Raw genomic sequence first — 15,129 nt, 5'->3', positions numbered from 1 at the left:
TAGAGATACATGAATTCTTGTGATGTGTTCAGTATGTCCAACTACTTGCAAAGATTTATTGCAGGCAAATAAAAAAAAGGAAAACGGTTCTACAGCAAAATTTTTCGTTCTCTGCGTTCTCCTTCTGCATCATCTTTGGCAGCAGCATCACAAAGCATGGAGTCTTTTGCTGAAGATAGTAATGTGAGTGAGAATGAAAGTGATGCTAATTCTGTTTCTTTATCTTCTAATTGAATCTTGCTGCTCCATCTGCTTCTGCATTGAAAACTTACTCCTGGGAAATCTTCTGACCTTTATCAAGGAATTGGAATTAACAAATTTTCTGGAGAGAACATTCTTTGACCAGAAAATCCAACTTGACCATATATTTGCTAGAGTATTATGTCAGCAATTGCACAATTTCATGTAGCTGAACATCTTAGAGATAATCTTTTTTTGTAAAGTTGCTGTACAATAGTACACCATAAGAAATTACTAAAATGACTTGCCGGAACTCTTTTGAACGCCAAAGCAGATTACGTGAAAGAGGATTGATGTTAATAAGAGTACCATCAACTTCACAAAAATGCCACAACCTATGTTTTACTTATCCTCAGTTGCACATCAGAATTAGCACTTACCCTGTTGCATTGGTGACAAGTTAAAAAATATCAGTGAATTGGTTCCTGGAACATTATTTCAGTTGTGGCGGACAATGTGGCTAATATGAAAGCTGCTTGGGCTTTGCTAATGAACTAGTGTCCAAATGTGTGTGACTGATGTGCTGTCCTTATAGTGTAGTTTTCCATTGGTGATATTGAAGCTCTGACAACTTTCTAAGATGTGACAAAAGTGAAAAGCATTGTCAGATTTTTTTTTTTTCAGACACTGAAAAGATGGTACTGTACTTGTTTAATTTTCATGTGCTTTGAGTAAGCCTTGTGTGTTAGGTATTTTCTGTTAAAGGTCTCAACTTAAAATATGCAAGAGGCTCTTTAATCAGCAGCTGTTGAAAAAGTGGTGGGTCATATCCCCAACTAATTTCCATTGACCTTATTTTGTCTTTTGGGTGCAAAACTTGAAATTGATTTAATGGCTTGAACCATAGCTCAGTCAGTTCAGAATATGGAAAATGATAGTTCTACGCTGTCCTTCTGCTTGAAGTCAATAACAGGTTCCTGAACATTAAGAAGCATATTTTTGTGAAAAGAATTGTCTACTACCTTTCTCTTCATATTTTGTGAAGTGGACTAAGTAATATTGGAAAACCAAGTGATTGTTGCTACCCTCTTGGTCCGTGATTGTAGGGCTAGCCCTTTCTGAATATTTATGCATTTCAGCTTGTGACCTCTTAACGATTGTTTGAAATATTTGAAGAAATCTAAATGAATGATCCAATGGTTCTGATGAAGGTAGAAAACACATAAAGCAGTAAGTGTCCTGTTCAGTTGTAAAGTAATGTGGAGCGCAGTCCTACCTATTAAATCAGAACAGCTTTTCCCTTCATTGTGACGGAAAATTTCCTCCTTGCACTCTGGCTATAGTGGCAGAATTTCTTTAACATGTCCATCCCTGTACTACTGCATGTATAGAATGAAATTGGTCAGTTTTGGGAATTGACCATTCAGAAACAGACTGAACACCTTCCCTGGTGGAAAGCGAGATGGCCTCTTATCTTTCATAAATTCATTGAAAAATGACTTTCTTGCCTTGTTGCTGTGTGTATTTTCTCATTTGCAGTTGTTCAGTCTTCAGTTCTGTTGTGACAAGTCTGAAGGGTAGCCATGTTAGTTTGTATCTGCAAAAACAAGGAATTCTGTGGCACTTTAAAGGCTAACCATTCATTTGATGGTGGTAGTCTTTACCCGTGAAAGCTTAAGCCCAAATAAAGCCTTAACAAATTTAAGGTGCCACAGGACTCTTCGTTTTTTAGTTCCATTGGCAGTTAAATGCTAACCTATAAAAATAACTCTTCTTTAATTTTCTATAACTTCATTTCATAGTTTATCATTGCTCTAGTTAAAATAACTCAGTTAAGGAATTTGTTTTTGTAAGTAAGCATAAGTATTTAAGCTTATTGGAAAACAAAGTCTTTCTTTTTTGTTACTGATATTGTTCACACTTGTGCTTAAAATATTTGCACATTTTTGACAATATTTGTCTAATTAACCAGTCACCTTAGGACCAGTTTTTTTTTAATGGACTAAAGAAGATGAGTGTAAGCAAAATAAAGGATGGAAGAGTTATCACAGAAGTGTGAAGGGTAGCCTTAGTCTGTAACTTTAAAAACAATGAGCAGTCCTGTGACACCTTAGAAACTAACAAATACATTATATTATGAGCTTCTGTGGGTAAAATTAACTTCATCAGATGGCTGGAGTGGAAATTACAGAATCCAGAATATATATAACAGCAAAAGCAGTTACTTGTCAATTTTAGGACCAATGTTAATGAAGCTAATGAAGTCAGGCTGGGTGTGTCCCATTCATAGCTTTTGATGGGTAAATATGCATATCAAAGGTAGGTGAAATTGCCTTTGTAGTGCATATAAATAGAGCTGAAGTGACTGGAGCTCTTTGCAAATCTGTGGCAGGGATGTAAAATCCTGTTTAACTGGTTAACCATTTAAAGGGGTGGGTGTACCCCGTACTGCTGCCTCTATATAAGAGCCTGTATGCTCCAGCCCCACTCCAGAGGAGCCCTCTGCCACCCTGCATGGCTGCCTCCTATCAGAGGCAGATGCATATGGCAACTGGCAGCTAGTCCATGGGAGGAGCTGGCACCCTGTGCTGCTGCTTCTGATAGAGGCAGCAGCATAGAGTTGGAGGGGGTTCCTTTAGAAATGGACCAGGAGTGTACTGTCTGCTGGCATCACCCCTGGGGACTAGAGAATAGTCAAGTAGCCGATTAAAAAATTCATGAGGTTAATCGACTATTCAGTTGATTGAGATGTAACACCTTCCTCTTCCCATCACCTTCCTTTTCCCTTCTTACACTGTTTAAAAAAGTGTCAAAAAAAAAATCAAAGAAAGCACTGTGGGGATCACAGGGCCAGTGGTGGACTCAAGCAGTACCCTACTGGCCCCATGCTCCCCATGGCGTTCCAAAGCCGCAGCGCTGCATGGAGCCAGGTTCAGCTGGGGAGCTTCTCCCTCCTTTCCCCCTGCCTCTTTCTGATTGAGGCAATGTGGGGTGGGGGCAAGCGAGTAGTCCACTAGTGTGTTGACTATCTGATATACAAATACTTACCAGATAGTCGACTAGTCATTCACATCCCTAATATCAAGAGGTCATCCGTTCCAATCCCTGGCCTCAAGGTAGGACCAAACCCAACCAGATCTTCCCTGACAGATGTGTCTAACCTGCTCTTCGGTATCTCCAATGATGGAGATTTCACCACCTTCCTAGACAACTTTATTCCAGTGCTTAATCACTCTGACAGGACATTTTTCATAATGTCCAACCTAAACCTTCCTTGCTGCAATTTAACCCATGCAGTGCTGCCACTTTGAAATGGCACGGGAAGCATGGGGCCAGCAGGGGACTGCCCCACTGGCCCCATGCTCCCCGCAGCGCTTTTGCCTTCAAAGTGTAGCAGTGGCCCCAGGGCTGTTGCTACACTTCAGAGACGGAGGCGACCTTATTGACTAATTGAATAGTCAGTGCACATTGCATCGAAAATTAGATTAACATCCTGGTTATCCAGTACACGCGTTACATTTTAGAAGGCTTCAGTTTAAATTACCCCATTTGCAAAACTGTTGCTGTTTTAAAATATGATCACTAATACAGGCAAGGTTTGTAGCATGTTGGTTACTAAGGTTGCTTCCCATTATAACCTCCTGTTTTCAATTCCTTGTAACTGTAATGGCATTTAATTTCAGCCCAAACAGTTTTCCATTTCAGGTGACTGTCTAAGGCTGATTATATTTTGAATTTCAGCCATTTTGTGAACAAAGTTAGGGGAAGATATAAAAATTGATGACTTCTTAATAGCTGTAGTGCACCCATGCTTTGGTGCAGAGACTTGAAATTTGATGGGATGGGATGGGGGCAGATAGTAAATAAGGTTGTCCACTTTCTAATTACATGCAACCCAATGCGGTGCCCCTTCTGAGACCCTGCCCACCTGACTCCATTGCCACCTCATTCCTTTGCTCACACTCTCTCCCACCCTTCTTTACTTTTGGAGTGGGGGAGCGAAGGGTATAGGAAAGTGCCAGAAATGAGGGATTCAGGATGTAGGAAAGGGTTCTCTTTTGAGGGGAAGGGGGCGTAGGGAGAGAGGCTTCTGGCACGGAGTGTGGACTCTGGTGTGGGGCTGAGGATGATGGTTTTGTGCTATGGAAGGGAGTTCTGGGATGGGACATGGGTTTGGGATCTCAGTGGCACTTGACACAGCTCCTCTGGAGCAGCTGCTGAGACCCCAAGGGAGCTTGGCAGGCTCAGTTGTCTGACATCACACCTGCAGGTGCCAACCCCGTAGCTCCCATTGGTCATGGTTCCCACCCAACAGAAGCTGCTTAAATGGCACTTGGGGTTGGGCAGTGCATGAAGTCCCTTTTGTGCTTTGGGTGGCCGGGACTTGGCAACAACTTCCTGGAGCTGTGTGGAACTAGTGAAGGTAGGGAGACTATCTTGGCCATGGGCCACAGCTTGACCAGAGCTGCCAGGGTCTCTTTTGGACCAGGCCTTCTAGTTGAAAACCAGTCACCTGATAACCCTGGTGGTATGGTAGCCTTTGAGGAATGTGCCATTTGCTGTTTCCATATAAAGTTGGCCACACTTTAAGACTTTCTTTGAAAAATTGTGATGTACACATGCTCAGAATTGATTTTGAGAGAAATTCCTAGAAGAATCTGTTCACACCAAGCATGTTCCAGTTTGGGGTTCAGTTAAGACTTTTCATTGCAGCTGTGGGTTGCTGCAGGCTGTGTTGGCTCTACACCTGGTCTGGGCGCTTCAGTTAAGAGTAGGGTGCCTTTCTTTTCTGATCTCATATTCCTCCAGTGCTGTCCAAGCAGCATGAAGGAAGAAGCTGCTTGGTTTGACTGCAGATGGGATAAGTCCTATAGTGACATTGGAATGGAGGAAGGTATAGATTGGAGCAAAGGCCAAGTGGGCAGGAACAGGAGACTGGCACTTGGGGATGGAAAGTGGAATTGACTAGGCAAAATGACTGAGATTGAAGACTAGTGGTAGGTGGAACGGGTTGGGCAAGGACTGGGAGAAGAAGCTCAGGTCGATGAGGAAGATGCTGGGTGTGTGTGATATGCACTGAGATTGAATGGAACACTGAGGGTGGGTGTGTGTGTGTGTGAGAAAGAGAGAGACTTGGATAGGTATGTTAAGTTTAGTTTAATCAACTAATTGACAAGAAATCCATTGACTAGTCAATAAGCAGGGGAGCTAACCCTGCTGCTGTTCTGCTTTTTAAATGTATTAAGAGTCAATAGACTCTTAATATATTTAAAAGGCTAAAGCACCGCAGGAGGGGCCCAGTGAGAACTGGGACAGCTGATTCCTGGCTCGTGCTGGGTAACCCCCCTCCCCCTGCTGTGCACCGGCCTTTTAAATGTATTAAGATCTGATAGGCTCTTAATACATTTAAAAAGCAGAGGTGCAGTGTCTGGGACTAGGTATGAGCCGGGAATTGGCTGATTCCCGGCTTGTATCCAGTCTCTGCTGGCCCCCCCTCAGATTGTGGGCTGGAGGGTGAACTGGCTTTAAGCTGGCTTCCCCCCAGCAGTGGCTCCTGCTAGTCACTTGTATCCCTAGACTTAGACTGTCGAACGAAAGACCATCTCATTAATAAAGAAGCAGACTTTTGAGGAATTGCTTTAATGTGGTTAGTAGTATATTTAATATACAGTATACTACCACTCAGGGATCATTATGTTGGTTGGTTGCAGTTTCACTGCATATTTTCCGCAAACCCAGCCTTTTAAACCACGTTTTAATTTTTTGTAGCTTATTGTAAATATGTAACTGTGTGTGTGTGTGTGTGTGTGTTTAGAATACTGACAAACGTTTGTTTTTGTTTTGTTTTTTTTAGGCGAGGTTTAAATCCACCCCATAGGGTTAAGTCTATCTCCATGACCACATTCACGCAACAGGAAATAGAATTTCTGCAGAAACATGGAAATGAAGTAAGTGCTTGCTTATTGTAAAATACCTAATGTTTGGTGAATGACTTAATTTGTTCTAATACTTGAATTTGAGAATTTCTCAAGAGAATGAGTGCTGCAGCTCAAAAGTAAATTGAGGAATTCAAAGTTTTGGACACTTTTAAAAAGTTCTTTCAATTACCATGGGGGATGGGGGGAGGATTTTTTCCTTATTGTAGTGATGCACTATTTAGTAACCAGCAGACACCTGGATTCATACAACTAGCACCTTCCACTCTTCATTTTAGGTGTGTTTCTCACCTAAATGTAAACAGACTTGTTTATCTGAGCAATTGGTTGAACAAAAAGTAGGACTGAGTGGACTTGTAGGCTCTGAAGTTTTACATTGTTTTGTTGTGCAGTTGTGTAACAAACCCTACATTTGTAATTTTCACTTATGACCGAGATTAAACTACTGTTCTTTTGAGATGAATTAAGACACTATTTTTTATTTTAGAAACATTTGCGCAAAATAAACAAGTGAGCACTGTATACATTGATTTCTATTACAACAGAATTCAAAGTATTTGAAAACTTAGAAAACATCCAAAATTTCAATTAATAGTCTATTGTTTAATCTTGAAATTGGTTTTTAATCATTTGCCAGTCCTAATAATGTTTAGGGTCTTGGCAACATTCCTTTGAAGCATAAGTAAGTAGCTTCTAATCCATAATGCTTCCATTGTACTTCCATTGTGGGCTCCAATAAGTTCTCTGCCCCTTTCCCTCTGCTATCCTTCCTCTCCTCAAGGACTTGAAGAATTAATTTTACTAATACACTTTTACTGACATCTGTACAGTTGAGATTGCAAGGAGCATGCAACTGATTTTCTTTTTCCTCTTTTAAGAGACTGGTGATGCCTTCAGTCTCCACAGAGGGAGCTTACCAGGCATGAATATAAGAGTGCATACTGGATCTCTCAGGAATACATAGCAGAAGATAACAGGAGTTATAGTGAAACATACTGATGTACTTCAAGCACCTGACTAGAGACTCTGAGCTAAAGGAGGGGAAATGGATACCTAAAAAGAACAAAAGTGCTAGCTGTATGAATCCAAAAAAGGTTCTATGGTTTAAAGAAATTGCCATGACACATCCCTCAGCATCAATTGGTATTTTGAAAGTGTCTCAAAGAGAAGGATTTGATTTTTTTTTTTAAATCAAAGGTTCCAGCATTTAGAATCTTTCAAGAGCACTTAAAATACCAAAAATCTTCAATTTCAAACACAGTTGTGCATCAAAATGTATCAAACAATCCTATACACTTGGTTTTGTCTAGGACTGATAATGAAACCTTATAGACTTTAAGGTCAGAAGAGACCATTTTGATCATCTAGTCTGACCCACTGCACAATGCAGGCCACAGAATCTCACCCACCCACTCCTGGAATAATCCTCTTACCTATATCTCAGATATTGAAGTCCTCAAATGATGGTTTAAAGACCCCACGATGCAGAGAAACCTGAACTTCTACGCTGAACTATTTGATATTTTATGTCATATCTTTCAGCAAGCAGCCCTCCAGTCCACTGCAGAGATTGATCTGCATTGAGAACTTGTCTGCAAGTTTTTTCACCAATAATTATCAGTTTCTAAGCCAATATGGCTACATTAGTGCAAAAAGTGTGTGGGGATAGCTTTTGGTTTTGATGTTGGTTTAAAAATTTAAACAAGCTATGCCGATTAAACGCTTTGACAGAATAACTGTCCACACATAAAGGTTTGCCCTAACTAGACAGTTTAGTTTATTTTGGTCTTACTCAGTTTTTTCCAACAATTTAAGACAAACTCTAAATTGCAAATATCAAATCACCTGTACAATTAACCTTGGGTTTTGTCATCCTCCTCTCCATGTTTGAAGAACTATACTTTAGGTTGAATGGATTTTAATGGAAGTAGTGTTTGTGACAGCACTGTGCAATAGAAAGCCAGTTACACATTTAACTGACTCAACCTGATTTCATACAAAGTATACTTACAACCGTTATTACTGGAAGAATAAAATCCCTCCAGTTCCTTCTCAGTTGCCCTCAGCTTGAGATGGAGCTCCACAGTTCTCTGCCTTACTGACACTCAACTAGTTATTAGCCATTAATTGTTAGTAGGCAGTTAGTGTTCTTCTTATGTAGTTAGTAGTTGTAGTTTTTAAAAAAAAAAACTTTTTTCTGTCATGCCTGGCTCTCCGGTTTTTAAACAGTGCACCTCTTGCAGAGATGCAATCCCAATCCCCAACAAGTTTATTTAAATTGTGGAATAATTTAAATACAGGCAGTCCCCGAGTTACACGGATCCGACTTATGTCGGATCTGCACTTACGAACGGGGCTTTCTCGCCCCGGAGCTCGCAGGCAGTGGGACCGCCCAGAGCGCAGCGGTCCCGCCACCTCGACCTCCGGGGTGAGAAAAGCTGCTCCGGGTGCCCCTGGTCTGCTGGGGACCGTCTCCAGCAGACCAGGGACACCCGGAGCAAAGCCGGGGAGGCGGAGGGGTCCCGCGCCTCTGAGGCTTTGCTGTGGCAAAGGCTCAGAGGCGTGGCACCCCGCCGCCGCTGTGGCTTTGCTCCCCGTGTCCCTGGTCTGCTGGGGGGGGGGGGGGGGGCGCAGCTAGTGCGGCCCTCTCCCTCCCAGCAGACCAGGCTTTTGTTGTGGACCCTGGGGTAGAGCAGCTGGGGTGCTGCCGGGTTGGTCCTGCAGGGACCTACCTGGCAGCCCAGCTGTTCTGTCCCAGGCTCGAGATTCAGCCGCTGTTGAAACTGATCAGTGGCTGATTCCAGGAAGCTGGGGGCAGAGCAATTCTGCCTCCAGCTTCCTGTAGTCAGCCCCTGGTCAGTTTCAGCAGCAGCGGCTGAATCTGGAGCCAGTTCCGACTTACATACAAATTCAACTTAAGAACAAACCTATAGTCCCTGTCTTGTACGTAACCCAGGGACTGCCTGTAGTAGATTTCCTCCCCCCCCCCCCCCCCCCCCCCCGCTGTGTGTCTAACAATGGTTTTGAGCTGAATTTAGCAATAACAACAGAACTGTGGCTTATTCAGACCCAGTATTCAAAATAGAAAAACACTAGAGATTTTATCCTTTTAGTACACTTAAAATCACAACTGGGGAGATAGCGGCTACTTAAAAGAAACTTTCATTTACCCTGGAGAATTACTGGGAATTATCAGTGAGGTCAGAGCTTGAACTATAGTATTTTCTTAATTGATTTGCAAATACGAAAGTGTGGACAGTAATTTTTTGATGGGGGCAGGCACTCCAAGATTTTGGGTAAGTGGTCAAGGGCAGTACTTTTCTATGGAGGAGGTACAGAGGTTGGGTACAGAAGGGAACTTGGGATAGGAGACATGAGTACAGGAGAGGATGTGGGGTCTGAGCGTTGTGGCCTGTGGCAGGGGACTGGGGTGCAGGGTCCAGGAAAGGGTATGGGTATAGGAGAGTATTCTGGCAAGGGGAGGGACTAAGGAGGGGGGGCATGGTTTAGGAGGGAGTTGTGACCAAGGTAGGGGTAGGTTTGGATGGTGACTTGTAGCAGGGAGTTGTGGTACAGCAGGGAGTGGGATGTCAGAGGTGGGGTCTGGCCAAGAGGCACTTACCTAGGCAGGTCAGCGGACTCAGAAAGGCTCTCTACTTGCCCCCAGCCCACAACTGCTCAAAAGCAGCTGGCGATTCCATTTGGTCTGTGTGCTACATGCCCTTCACACAATCTCTCAGCTTCCATTGGCCAGCTTCCTCCTCCCTAGTGCATGGCACAGAGCATAGTAGCAGCCAGCTGCTTTGAGTGATGTGGAACTGCTCCATGCCTGAGGGTCCTGGCAGAGTGGGCTTTGTACCAGATTAAAAAGCTTGGTGACCTGTGGGCGGGTTCTTGGCCACTCCTGGTTAAGACTTTATTTGTGATGTACCACTAATAGGGCCCTTCCAAATTCACAGTCCATTTTAGTCAATTTCACAGTCGTAGGATTTTAAACTACAAATAGAATCACTTTGTCTATTTAAAGCTAAAATTTCATGGTGTTGTAATTGTAGCACTCTTGACTCAAAGAAGATACAGGGGAAGTGTACAGAGTTATAGTGCAGGAGTTGGGGTACTGCTACCCTTACTTCTATGTTGCTGTTGGGAGTGGTGCTGCCTTCAGAGGTGGGCAGCAGAATAGTGGGGGCTGCTGGTTGGGAGCCCAGCTCTGAAGGCAGAGCTGCTGCCAGCAGTAGTGCAGAACTAAGGATGGCATGGAATGGTATTGCCATCCTTACTCCTGTACTGCTACTGTTGGGGTGCTGCCTTCAGATCTGGGTGCCTCGCTTACAGCCATCACTCTTTGGCCGCCCAGCTCTAAAGGCAGCACAGAAGTAAAGGTCACAGTACTGCACCCCCTAAGATACCCATGCATACCCTCCCTCCCTCTGTAACTATCTGTTGGGTCAGGACTCCCAATTTGAGAAATACTGGCCTCTCTGGTAAAATGTGTAGTAAAGGATAAAAGCGCACTCAAAACCTAAATTTCATATGCAGAGACCAGATTTCATTGTAGCAATGTAATCGTATAGTTGATTAACCTATAAGCTTTTGCATATTGTGTATTCTATAGCATTAACCACCATTCCCCCCTCGTCCTCTCTCCCTCTCCCCCCACCAGTACTTTTTGTTTTGTTTTTTTGTTTTGTTTTGTTTTTTTAAGATGACTGGCCAGCTATCCATCTCAGTCCTGGCTCATGCCGGGTCTGGGACCTACCTCTGCTGTGGCTCTGCATTTTTTTAAAGTGTATTAGGAGCCAGGTGGGCAGACTCGTGCTGGGTCTGGGAACTCAGTCGTCTCCCTTCTTTCGCCCGAAACAGGGGCTCATGAGGTGACAGGCAGCTAATTCGAGGGGAGCTGGGGTTTAAACTGGCTCCCTTTGTGGACCAGCTCCCGCCTGGTACCCCATGCTGCTGCCTCTGTATCGGAGGTGGCTGGCAGGGGGATCCTCAGCAGTGGAGCCAGAGTGCACTGGCTGCCAGCCCCGGGGACTATAGAATAGTCGAATAATTAAGAATTAATTAGGTTACTGTTTCACAGTCCATGATGCCCTAACTAAGCATTAAGTACCATTTTAGACCTGGAATTTGTGTGATAAACCACTTATCTCTCAAGTTTTTCTGGTTGCATAACAGAATGATGTCATCAGACTCTGGCACCAGAGAGAGGGGGGTTGGCGAGCGTAGGGAGCAGGAGGCAGCCCGCTAGTTCCTTTTAGTAGCATTTGTCAAGCTAGGGGTCTTGAACCAAAAGGTAGTTCCATGCCTGTTGTGGAGGGTGGGAGTCATAAGAGGGGAAATACTATTTCTGTGCTGCCACTGGAGCTGGGTGGCTGGAGAGCAGTGACTGTAGGCTGAGCTCATGCAGCAGTGCAAAAGCATGGGTGGCATAATCCAGATATGAAGTGAGGGCTCATCACAGCCTGAAATACTTTCAAAGGGAGTCACAGCGGAAAACTTTTTTTTTTTTTTTTTAAAGAACATTCTGGCATACAATAGTGTATCTGATCACCTCTGTTAAGAATTTTTCCTAATAGCTTTCAGATAATGCACCCAAAAAGATACAGTATCTCATGGTCCACTTACCTGAGACACAACAGATAAACATTTTGGTGACTAAACCTTTTAGCCATTTGAAGTTTGTACATTTCACCTAGATTACACTTGGAGTAGATTGTAATTTCAGGTGTTTAAATCTCAAATTAATTCATTATTTAAATATTTTTGGCTCTTAGCTGTAGTACCTGTGTTTAGTGCTCTAGTTATCTACTTGTAAATATTATGTTTTTCTGGTTTCTGATTTACCTGCATTTCATAGTCTGCCATAAAGTGATTCTGAAATTCTCAGGACTGGGAAGATTTGTCAGTGAAAGCGTTTGTTGACATAACAAAATTGCCAAAACTTAAAACCGGTCAAACCTGTCTTTCTACCACCCATTGTCAACTTATCAACATGGCCATGAAAGCACCCCTTTGGACTGAGCAAATCAATATGGGTAAGAATCCCATAGTGCTTGGTGTCACCTTCAATCGCAAAGCACTGTGGGAATGCACAATGTAATTTGGGAATGTGAAAGTCCCATCAGCCACCTCTTCACTTCCTAACCTTCTCTGGGCTTCTGGCTTACTTTTGCACGGCCTCAATGACCCTTGCTGAATGCTCCAATATCTGCTGAGAAATCATGGATCTTTCAGGTCTCTCCCATAGGAATGTTAAATTGTATTTGATCAGTTAATTGAGTAGTCAAATGGAATTTCCATTGACTATTTGATTTGTTAAGGAGGGAAACTGCAGAGCCACCAGGAGGTTAGCTCCTGGCCCTGGGAGTTAACCCTGCTGTGGCTCTGCATTTTAAATGTATTAAGAGTCGCCAGGCTCTTAATATATTTAAAAGGCAGAGGTGCAGCCGGGGGGTTACTGGGTGTGTGCCGGGAATCAGCTGCGGAGCAACCGGATGTGAGCCGGCTGCGCCTCTGCCTTCCTGCTCCCCACCCATGGAGACAGTGCTAGGGGGGAAACCAGCTTTTAAACTGGCTTCCCCCAGCACCGACTCCTGGTCTTCTCCCCTGCCCCACAGCCATTGTTGCCTTTCTGATAGAGGCAGCAAAGGAGGGGAAGAGGGGGAGAAGCGACTAGTTGAGTCATTACTCACTACCTGATAGCCATATGCTTAATGGGTAGTCGACTAGTCGCTTACAACCCTGCCTTCCCATGTTGTGTTAAATGTACTTGAGACATCACATATTGAAGATTCTTTACTCCATACACTGGAGCAGTGTTTCCCAAATAGTACTCTGTGGAACCCCAGGGTTCCGTGAAGCGAAAGTAAGGGTTCCGTGAGAACTTGGAACGCCCCTGTTAGAGACAGTTATCGCTCTTGACCAATTTTTCTGGCTGGGGTTCCTTGAAATTCTAAAGGGGTTCCTTAGCCAAAAAAAGTTGGGGAACGCTGCACTGGAGCAATGCAGCACTCTTGGATCTTAAGCGGGAGAGCATTTTGAGCAATAGCAACCCTTTTTTTCATAAGAAGACACTATGAGGAGTTCACTGCACAATGCACCAGAATTGTTGGGAAAGAATTGTTAAAATTCCTGTGGTTGGCAAGTGGAAGGGGCACATCTGTTTATGTGGCTGCAGAGCAGCAGAGTTCAAAGCACTGACCAGGACGGCTGGAGGTCAGTAAACATGCTGGAGGTCAATAAACTTGGCAAAAAACCTACTGAAGTACACACTACAGCAGGGCTACTCAACTTTGGAGGCTCTGGGGGCCTTAATGATACTCACAGCACATGCCAAGGGCCGCAACTGAACTGTGGTTGCATGAACATGCAAAAATATATGCAATTAGTTTCTTTGACGCTGACAAAAGTGAATACTAAGACAAGACTACACAACACGCAGGCCCCATTTAAGTCAGTTCTGCTGATATTAATAAAATGCAATATTTACCCTATTTACACCCATATTACAGCATGTTTAATGAGCAACGACAGTCCAGGAATTGAACTACTAAAATGCATATCAACAGAAGACCATTATATTGATTTGCCATTATGATGTGTGTTCTCAGTGGAGGACGTGTTCAAAAGATCCCACCTGCATGTTAAGCCCTGCATAAACCCAGACTGCACCATGGGCTGCAAACAAACAGGCTGCGGGCCGCGTGTTGAATAGCCCTGTACTATATGATTGTCAACAATAAAGGGAGGCGGAGAGAAAAGTCTCTTGTGGAAGTGGAATTTTTGTGTCACTAACACTGCATGTTTGTCACAATTTTTGATGCTTTGCAATGTGAACTAGATTTTTGTAGCAGTGTGTCTGGATTTTGTAGCCAAAAAGCGTTTTTTGACAACATAACTTGTAAGTGTAGACAAGACTTTAGAGATCAGCATCAACAGCACATTCTTCACTGGGACATCTGAGTACTACCATGATAAAAATAATAAATCAGCACCACTGATTCAGAGGCAGCAAGTGGGGGCGGAGGACGGGGAGAAATGTGTGTAGTCGATAAGCCTAGGCTTATCAGTTAATCATATAGTTGACTACATGTTGACATCCCTAGTGAATAACATAGCTGAAGTTGACTTGCTTATATTTACTTACTGTGGTGTCTTCACTGCAGTGAATTGATGTCTGATGATCTCGTCAACTCTACCTACAAGTCTCCTTCTGGTGGAATACCAGAGTTGATGTGGGCACACTACAATCAGTTTATTTCTTATGCCAGAACTGATTAATTGACCCCTGCTGGATTGATCAGTACGATCTGGTGGGTAGTTGTAGGCTTGCCTAAAGTTGTAGACCTGGCCTCTGCTTGCTTTGTACCTTTTGGGAACTCCATGTTAAGATAATCCTTGAGATTTCTGTGATGGTTTCTGTTTTCTTTGAACAACCTGAGTGTTTCACAGAGCAGAGACTCAGTTCTGAAATGCTTATGGTGTTCCCTCCATCTTCCTGAAATGTTTTACAGTCTCAGGCTGAAAAGGTTGGACATCACTGACCTGAACCAGTCCACCACAGATGAATGTATTTAAAGCCAAATTAATATTCCATCGTACTTCCAAACTGACACTTGGCTATGTTACAGGAAGCAGTGTTTAGGATTCAGAAAAACACTTCACTCTGAATCTAAGCCAGTGCATTGTGCTCTCATATACCGTTCCAAAAGAGATATGTGGCCATTAAAGATACTAGTCACACTTTTTTGTAAGAATATTGACTCCTTTTCTTGCTAAATTACAGCTTTTTTTCCCCCCACCATTTCCTAAGCAGTTTGTTGAGTAAGTTCTCCATTTGTTATACTATTATCAGAGTTGCCACCTTTCAGTTGATTGGCTTTACTTCAGTAATGAACCAAGTGAGAACTGTATCATTCTCAGGTGTGCGAAGAATTTTTTTGGGGAGGCAAGTTACTATACCTAAATGTCTCAGTGGGGAAATGAGTGGTTAGAGGCAAAGCACTAAGTC

General features: G+C 43.3%; 1 protein-coding gene across 13 annotated transcripts in view; it reads left to right on the top strand.

Moving 5' to 3' along the window:
- Positions 1-15,129, top strand: part of AGFG1 (ArfGAP with FG repeats 1) — a 63,013-nt gene that overhangs the window by 14,134 nt on the left and 33,750 nt on the right. For all 13 annotated transcript variants that reach the window (XM_025182999.3, XM_075937614.2, XM_089780855.1 and 10 more), the window contains exon 2: positions 6,035-6,128. In XM_025182999.3, coding sequence (XP_025038784.2) covers positions 6,035-6,128 — 94 coding nt within the window. The remainder of the gene's footprint in view (positions 1-6,034; positions 6,129-15,129) is intronic.

Source organism: Pelodiscus sinensis, chromosome 10 (assembly GCF_052426305.1).
Source record: "Pelodiscus sinensis isolate ZL-2025 chromosome 10, ASM5242630v1, whole genome shotgun sequence".
In the NCBI taxonomy this organism is placed as follows: Eukaryota; Metazoa; Chordata; order Testudines; family Trionychidae; genus Pelodiscus; species Pelodiscus sinensis.
This window is presented reverse-complemented; position numbering and strand designations above follow the sequence as displayed.